Here is a 9,118-nt window from a genome sequence, read left to right on the forward strand (position 1 = left end):
TGGAATGAACAAACAAGTTGGTTGCAGTCATGGTGGCAAGTTCCCCAGTGGTAATAAAGACCTCATAGTTTTTCCTACCTTACGCTATCCAAGGCTAAAAAAAAAATAATTTGGAACAAATAACTTGGTTGCTGTCCAGTGACTGACATCAGCCGAAAGCTTTATTTCTCCAGGACAAGATCACAAAAGAGTCCCCCCAGACTGAGCCTTGCTATGAGATGTTTCACCCAAAAAAAGTGCTTAGAGCTTGCACACACCATAATGTGCAAAAAAAACATGAAAAAAACACGTGCACTGATATGTATTTCCATGCAAATTTCAGTGCATTGTTATGAGCATTACATCCATAGATGTGTGTTTTTCCTGTGTTTTGCCTATTAGCAGTATTATCACATTAGTTTACTTTTACTTACATTGTGTTTGTGCATGTTAATTTGCATTTTAGTTGCATTTATATGCATTGCGGGAAAAATCCAGACAGCTTCTTATTTCCACACAGCTCTGCACTGTACACGACACCAGCATTTGGGTGTGAACAAGATCCATAGAAAGCAATGGTTTTCTGTCTTACCTTGCAGAGATCCGCTTTCTTCTAGTGCAGAAAAACACAGGTCTTTGCATGTAGCGTGAACTCCTTTTTTTTTATCTTCTCCTGGAGCAATAAAGCTTTGTAAAGACAGTTGTCATTGGAGAGCGTCCAGCTTGTTTGTTCAAAACATTTTTAGCTTTGGATAGAGTAAGGTGTGAAACAGTGCAATGTCTTTAGAGACACTTGTCACCATAACTGATAGCGAGGGGACAGTCATTACTGGAATATCAGGTGATATCTTCCAGTGTGGAGAATTGTGGAGATGTCCTCCACAGAAATGAGATGGACTTGATTATTTAAAAGTTCTTCTTTAACATGCCATTCTCTTTCGTCTCCCGCAGGCAGCGGCCAGATCCAGCTGTGGCAGTTTCTCCTAGAGCTTCTCTCAGACAGTGCCAACGCTAACTGTATCACCTGGGAGGGTACCAATGGGGAGTTCAAAATGACAGACCCCGACGAGGTGGCACGGAGATGGGGTGAGCGGAAAAGCAAACCCAACATGAACTATGACAAGTTAAGCCGGGCGCTGAGATACTACTATGACAAAAATATTATGACTAAGGTTCATGGCAAACGTTATGCCTACAAATTTGACTTTCACGGGATTGCTCAAGCCCTGCAGCCTCATCCCACCGAAACATCTATGTACAAGTATCCATCGGAATTCTCATATATGCCACCTTACCACACCCACCAACAGAAGGTTAACTTTGTCCCGTCGCACGCTTCGTCTATGCCAGTAACGTCGTCTGGCTTTTTTGGACCAACTTCACCATACTGGAGTTCACAGAATGCAAACATCTACCAAAACCCGGGCCTTCGGCATCCTAACAGCCACGTTCAGCCACATCTGGGGAGCTTCTATTAGACTTATGCCACCATTTGTCCTAACTCAATTGGCGGCTCTTCCTTGACATACATCTCATTGTTGTTGACAAAATCCCCAAACCACCTTGGAGTGAACAAGCTTGATACCATATCAGTATTCATTTTCTTTCTCCTCTTTGTTGAAGTTGAATGTGACCTCTGTGAGCCAGTATTAGTTCAAGCTGCCAGGAATCTGCTTGAACCCTAGGATGTGATATGGAAATGTAACCAGCACACACAGAGAGGATCTAACCAAGAAAATCCTAATATACTATTTGAAATTTTGACATTTATGTCAGCATGTTTTGACATTTGAACTTTATATATTCTCAGATGCACTGGATGGCACAGGGATAGTCTTTAAAGCTGACTGGAATAACAGCATATAAGGACAGTAATAAGAGCCGTACTTATTACCTATTGGAGTACACAACAATCCAGCAGCGAATGTCACTGTATACAGCGCAGGAAGATTAGCTCAAGGTAGCGCTTTAAGAACACAGTCCACTCACTAATACTTCTTTTAGGGGTTTCCTGCCCACCTTTATTAAAAAAAGAGTTCATAACACCTAGAGGGCATGCATGGCAACCAATCAGCTTCTATCTTCAGCTACTTTAATTAAGCTTTGAAAAATGAAAGTCAGAAGCCGATTGGTTGTCAACACACAGCGGTATCAGTTTTGATAAATTTTCCTCATTTCTCATGCAGGGATTCACCCACAAAACACAATCAGCCTCCTGGCTTGCTCTTGCCTCGACACTGTTCTGGCCCACAGGCTTAGACCCTTGACTGTTCCTCCAGACAGTATTTAAAAAGTGTGTGCACACATGCACCTCTGCTCACTCCCTTGTGGCCACATGGACAACTTGGGGAGGGCTGAATTATAGTCATAATGCATCTCATAAGGGCTGTGCACACCTGCCCAGTTAGGGTGCTTACCCCCCCCCCCCCACCACCACCACCACCCCAAGTCTCCACAAAGACTCCAGGCTCCAGGTCCCAAACCACATTTAACAAATTTCCAAAGAAACTAAAAATTCAGCATCCTTCCAATGACACAAGCATCTTGGAGCCCCTCAACCTGCCGGGTTGAGAATTCTGGGTGACACAAAATCCTTTTTATACTGTGACAGGGCATCATATTGCCACATAGTCAATCTATAATAACAATAGCTATAATAAATAAAAGGTCCTTTTAAGCTTGCTTTAGTCCTTCAAAAAGAGATGCGGGTTGAATAGCGCCTAGAGAATAAAAGGGAGGCTATAGTCCGTTTTCAGTGAGGATATGTAACTACTATTAGAACATTTTTGAAAACTCCAAAAAAGGAAAAGTCAAGGCCAGGAAGCCTTTAGAAAACAAGGTCTGGAGATGCCCAGTAAACTTAAATATATCTAAAACGAATTATTGTCCCAATTGGATGACCTGAATAATTAGAAGTGGCACCTATAACAAAACATCCATATGCAAAAAAAAAAATAAACAATGTATTATGCATACATTTTATTTTTGTGTTAATTTTTGCATTAAAGATGTTTTATTATAGGCTTTGTTTTTTAACATTCCCGTTTGGAACATTATTGTTGACTTATTGGAGCGTTAATCGGGTTTGGATATTTAGTCTGAAATATGCTTTTTGTTGACATGGATGTCAATACTCATTTAAACACTAGTAGCTGTACAAACCTCAGCCACAAATGTGTGTGATTAGACTTAAAAAATACATAAAAAAGGGACAAGAACAAAACCTGAACTAGCAACTAATAAAGATCTATAAAGTTGCTGTATAATGTAAGTGCTTCCAAATACTTAAAGTGTGGAAATAACCAAAACTTTTTTGGCATAAAGTATGAAAGGGTTTTTTCTGTGTTTCCACTTGGGACATTTGGCTTCTATTTCTCCAGATAACCACTGCAACCAGGACAGAAAGTGATATGAAAATCATTTTTCAGCTCCTGCCTGAACGGAAATAGAGGGCTAATCTTCCAATAGGGACACCTGTCCTGGTGTCAAATATGTTAAGAAGGAAGAGGAGAATTTCCTCTCCCTGTTGCTTCTCTGGGACAAGAAGTCAAAGATAATCACCAGAATAGGACATGGACAGGAAAAATATACTGAGGAAGGTTTTATTTTTACTACTCAATAAAGGAAATACAATTGGGCTAAACTATACAAATTAACTCCGGTAGGATCGTAAATGTTAATGCTACAACTGGACTCCAGGATAAGCAAATATTCGAAGAATACAGAGGTATTCTTACTTAAATCTTGGTGTGCTTTGTGTATTTCCTTCAGATCTGTGCAGTAATCCAGTGTGAATTGTTTCCTCTGTGACAGAGCTTCCTGTAGTAAGAACCAGTGACTGCGAGTCTCTCTTCTTGTGCAGAGTGACTGGTCTGGTCTCCACCCCTCCTGTAGTTTTCTGCAAGAAGCCTGTAGTGGGTGGGCTTGCAGGGTCCCCCCCCCCCCCCCCCCACAGCTCTGCTCTCTACAAAGGTAATAGCTGAGTTTTTTAATAGTCATACTGTTTTGTATGATACCTCAGTCTCAGCAGCAGCCTGCTATGGCCAGTAGGTGAGTACAGCTATAGACCAAATCTGGGTGGAAGCAGTGGCATCTCCACAGTGGTGTGACCCCCTGTCTTGTCACTGCTATAGCTCTACAATTAGAAAAACTCGTACTCGCTTCTGAATGTAGCTCCAGGTATGGCTCAGAGGGTTTTGTGTGTCAGACTGCTGTTTATTGCTGTCTCTGTTGTTCATTGGAAGTCCAAAATTTTACAGCTGTCACCACAACAGGAAGAGAGGTGAACTCTTCCAATGGGGACATCTGTTAGGGTGACAACAGTAAGAAGGGAATTCCTCTCACTTTCTGTTGTGTCTCAAACTAAATAAATACAAAAATTTAAACCTAATAAAAGTTTTGGCTTTAGATCTACTCTTCGGTGTTCTTGTAAAATTTAGTTTAAGGCAGTGAGAGTGTGCGAATATAGTAAAACCTTGGATTGCAAACATAATTCGTTCCTGAAAACATGCTTGTAATCCAAAGCACTTGTATACCAAAGCAAATTTCCCCATAAGAAATAATGGAAACTCAGATGATTCATTCCACAACCATTTATTCATAAATCCTTTAGTTTATAGTCCATATAAAAAGATTATAGCAATGTGATGGGTTGTGTAACCATAAAATGTCCATCCACAAATGGAAGCCTCCACAAGGGGATTAGAAGAAAAATCCAGCAGGAGCTACAGAGTATAAAAGAGAAGAGAGGCGCCTCTAAGAGTAGGTAAAGGGGTAAAGCTGTCCACATAGACCATCCGCCGCACCGCCAGCTCTCACCGATGTCAGTCTACAATCGTGACCGGGAAGACTACCCTGCAGTAGAGCGATCTGAAAGCGAGGCTTGAACTGCTCGTGGAGCTCAGCGTGGAAGATACGTCAATGGCGGTGCGGAGTACTGTCTATGTGGACAGCTTTACCCCGGATGCCTACATACTTAGATGTGCCTCTTTTAATCATCAACCATGTGAGTTGCTAAATGTTGTACCTTTACATTTAAATGTAGCCATATTGCTACACTTAGAGGCGCCTCTCTTCTCTTTGATACTCAGTTGTGACATGATGCTACTTGTATATCAAGACATCACTCGTTTATCAAGTTAGAATTTATCAAAACATTTTTTCTTGTCTTTCAAAACACTCTCAAACCAAGTTACTCTCAATCCAAGGTTTTACTGTATACAGTGGTGCTTAAAGTCATTGTAAAAAGTGATTGTAAACCCATATAACATTAAACATGTTATACTTACCTGCTTTGTATAATGGTTTTGCACAGAGCAGCCCAATCCTCCCCTTTTCAGGTCCCCCACTCGCGCTCCTAGCCCCTCAACCCTACCAAGTGCCTTCCATAGCAAGCCATGTGGGCCCACTCCTGAGCCATGCTGTGTGTCCTGGCCCTGTCCCCTGCTTCCTCCTCACTGGCTGTGCCTAACAACAGCGGGAGCCAATGGCTCCCACTGCTGTCTCTGAGCCTACAAGGAGGGAGAGAACAGAGATCCGTTGCTCTTGTGCACAGCACTGGATTAGGTTAAATTGTATGTATATCCAAACTTTGTTGTTTTGTTTTTGAATAGAGTGTAAAAGGGTTAAAAAACATTGTATTTTTCTTTGCCATCTTTTACCAGTTGGGGAGATTACCCTTCAATTCCTATCCTGGAAATGTAACCCGGAAGTGAGAAAAAAATCTCCAAAACATGAGGGGAAATCCCAGCTGTCACCAGAACAAGTCCCCATTGGTAGATTTCCCTCTAATCATGTTATAGTGACAGCTGTACAATTCTGGATTACCCATCACATTTTTGGTGACAATGGTCACCAGTACAGATAGAGAAAATGAATCTCCCCAGTAATAAAAACCTGACAAAGGGTCTAACCTTTTTTTTACTCCATCCACAATGTAAAAACAAATCTTTCACATACACTTCCTGCTAATGCTGAGGTCACAGCACTGCAGTAATCAAGCTAACACTACAAAAATCTCTACAATAGAAGAGAAACACTGAAAAGGAGCAAATTCACAAGAATTTGTTTATTTAATAAAATAAAACCAATGCGTTTTGATGGCCTTCCTTTCTTCAGGGCTTAACCATATGGTTTGTACTTAGGGCTGGTTCACACCAGATGCAGTCCAAAGCATTTTTATTCTGCATCAAAAAAAATGAACAATGTTTAACATGGGGGGTGCTAGTTTACACCAGTGCAGTAGAAAGTGTTACATTTTCTTTCTGGATAGATCACATCTGGAAAGTGGTAAAATGCTTAAAAAATGCACCAGAACACACATGTCCTCAATTGTGATGAAGAATAAAAGGGGGGGGGGGACACTGGAACGTATCAAAAAAACACACCCAAAACGTTTTAGAAATTGTGGTGTAAACCAGACCTGGGCAAGGTTTGATAAGATATCTGTATATTTAATATATATAATATCTGTAATTTTCATCCTCACATGGATACGCTATTACTTCAGTTTTTACCCTCAAAGCAGGCATTTTAAACAATCTTGTCCAGAGTTAAGTATGAAGCATACAGTTAGGCCCTGAAAAAGGGTGAAGCACTTCTCCTGAAAAGCGTTGGTTCTATTTTTTAGATAAACTTTTCAATTCAATAGCAGTTTTAAGCTGTTTGACCATTTGTACCAGGCACTGCTAACTTTATGCCTAAAAGCACATTACCCGTTGAGCAAACCGTTTACCACCATTGGAGAGGCAGCAGCCTAAGATCACAATTAGGTCATTTTCACTGTGCCTTTATTGTAGATTTACCTCCTCATAGGAGGACTAACATTTGGATCTACATAAATTATCCCTTAATTTATATTAATCCAGCGCTACCAAACACTTCCACCAAATCTATGAAATTAGGAAGACAAGCCATGAGCTCCTGGTGCCAATTGTAATATGTGTGGTTTAATATAAAAAAAAATGCAGTTTGCCAAAAAGATTTTAAAATGACCAAAACAAATCCTTGTATCAAAATGTTTTCCTTCCTTCCATGTAGCAAACCTGTTATTCATTGTATCCCTGTATTTTGTGTTCACTATTTCATCCAACAGACTTTTCTTAATATTTGAACAAAGGACCAAACAAAAACGGACAGAAGATATTGAGGTGGGACCAATATAGTAATGAGATTCCTCACCCCGAGCGATTCACAAACGCTGAGCGTTTGTTAGTACAGCATTCACGAGTAACGGGACAATTTTACTGTATAAATTATGAATTATTTTCCTATATTTCACATAATGAACTGACTTGCTGTGGGCAGAAGCAGCTCCCTCAGAAGTTAAGATATATACAAAGCTTATAAACTAACGAGTAGACCTCGGTCACAGAAATGCATTTTTGTTTTTGTTTCATTTTCTTACAGAATTGAATTTTGTACAGATGGGTTTTTTTCAGTTATTTTTCTAATCTCCTGAGCGTTTTGTACATTTTAGCTTTTTACCTTTGTACTGATATCTGTTACTCTTTGCATTGCAAAACAAAATGTAAATAAAGTTATTTTCATATCCTGAAGTGAATTTCCTGTGAAAACTGAACTGCAGGCTCAATCCATGATTTAATGAAGAACAGACGTGGTTATTAAAATGCAATTGAGATTCATAATTACCAAACTAAAGCAGAACTAAAACAAGATGGAAAGTCAAATTTCACTTGAATATACAGTATATTGCTGGTTACTAATTATAAGGCCTTAAAACTTGTACCTATATAACCCTTTGAGCCGTAGCTACCTCTGTATGGATAACATTATACTGTATCAAAATTCCCATCAGTATCCACAAATTAGCCAGGTTCTGAGAATAAACAAACCTTACTTTATTTTTACAGTTTAAAAACCAACCAATAAAAATTGCTAAATCAAATACCATGATCACACCCACTTTATAGAATGTCTGTTTAAGTGTACTTTGAGGTCATGAAGACCTTTTAAACTATGGGGTCCATTTATGAAAACATTTGTATAACCATTTGTCCAGTGAATGGGCATGTACATTTGTTCTGTGTGAACTGGACTTCTCTTTTGAACGAATGTTATTTTAAAAGCAATTGTAAAATACCACATTATGGCCACTAAGTTGAGCTAAGGAACATAGGAATGCATGCTGTATGTCTTTGTAACAAAGATGCAATGTAACAATTCTAGAGAAGACTAGGAGGAAAATATTTAATAAATGTAACCAATGGGACCCTGGGTGAATATGAAGTAGGGGCATCATATGCACAGCATTCAAGCGTCTCCCAACTGGGGCCTTGGAAAGTGTTAAGGCCCTGGGGAATTGCCCAGTATGCCCCTACCCAAGGTTGGTCTTGCTGTATGGTGAAGTATTTCCATTTAGGGTCACCAGCCCAACATATCTCATTAGTACTGAACCAGGAGACAAATGCTGCTCTGCCCCCCCCCCTTTTCACAGCCCCATACACCCCTCTCTGGATTGCTTCAGGAGCTAGGCAATCAGTGTACCCCTAAGTTACATTGGGCTGTCAATTCTGTCAGCACTCATGTTACACACAGTGGGACTCAGCTGGTCAAAATGACAGCTGGTTCTGGCAGTTTTAGGTGTCCCTCGCTAGGTGTTGGCTATAGGCACAAGCTAAGTGTGCCTTATAGGAAAACTGCCCTGCTGGAAATACACCCAAGTCTGTTCACAAAGCAATAAAATATATAGATTTTGTAATATTATGTGCAAAGATAAACATTCATAAATTAAAAAGTATTCATTATGGCTTACCCCTACCTATGCTAATCCTCAGGAGCAGATAGAGCAGAAGTTTTTTTTTCAGTGCTGTACTCGTTTCTTGTGATTTCTTTCCTTGCATCTCTTCTGTTTCTTGTTTAATGGCTGAGAAAATGAATAGTCATTACATTACAGCTGCACACTGAACTGAAGGCAATTTTTTTTACATTTTGGATTAGGGAGTAAGGGAGGGTTACTACCCGTCAGTTGTTTTTTTTACCATCTGTGTTACATTGGAGAGATTTTTCTTCACTTTCTGACCCATAAGGTTTGATTTAATTAAAGAGTAACTCCACTTTTGTTGAGAAAAAAAACCATTCCCCTCTGGGTGATCTATGTACATTGCAAGGATTTTAACAA

General features: G+C 39.8%; 1 protein-coding gene across 2 annotated transcripts in view; it reads left to right on the forward strand.

Moving 5' to 3' along the window:
• Window positions 1–7,535, forward strand: part of FLI1 (Fli-1 proto-oncogene, ETS transcription factor) — a 136,781-nt gene extending 129,246 nt beyond the window's left edge. For both annotated transcript variants that reach the window (XM_073603288.1, XM_073603289.1), the window contains one exon: window positions 931–7,535. In XM_073603288.1, the coding sequence (XP_073459389.1) occupies window positions 931–1,457 (527 nt within the window). In that variant the 3' untranslated portion in view covers window positions 1,458–7,535. The remainder of the gene's footprint in view (window positions 1–930) is intronic.
• The last annotated feature ends 1,583 nt before the right edge of the window (window positions 7,536–9,118 follow it).

The sequence above is a fragment of the Aquarana catesbeiana genome, linkage group LG10, assembly GCF_042186555.1.
Source record: "Aquarana catesbeiana isolate 2022-GZ linkage group LG10, ASM4218655v1, whole genome shotgun sequence".
Lineage (NCBI taxonomy): Eukaryota > Metazoa > Chordata > Amphibia > Anura > Ranidae > Aquarana > Aquarana catesbeiana.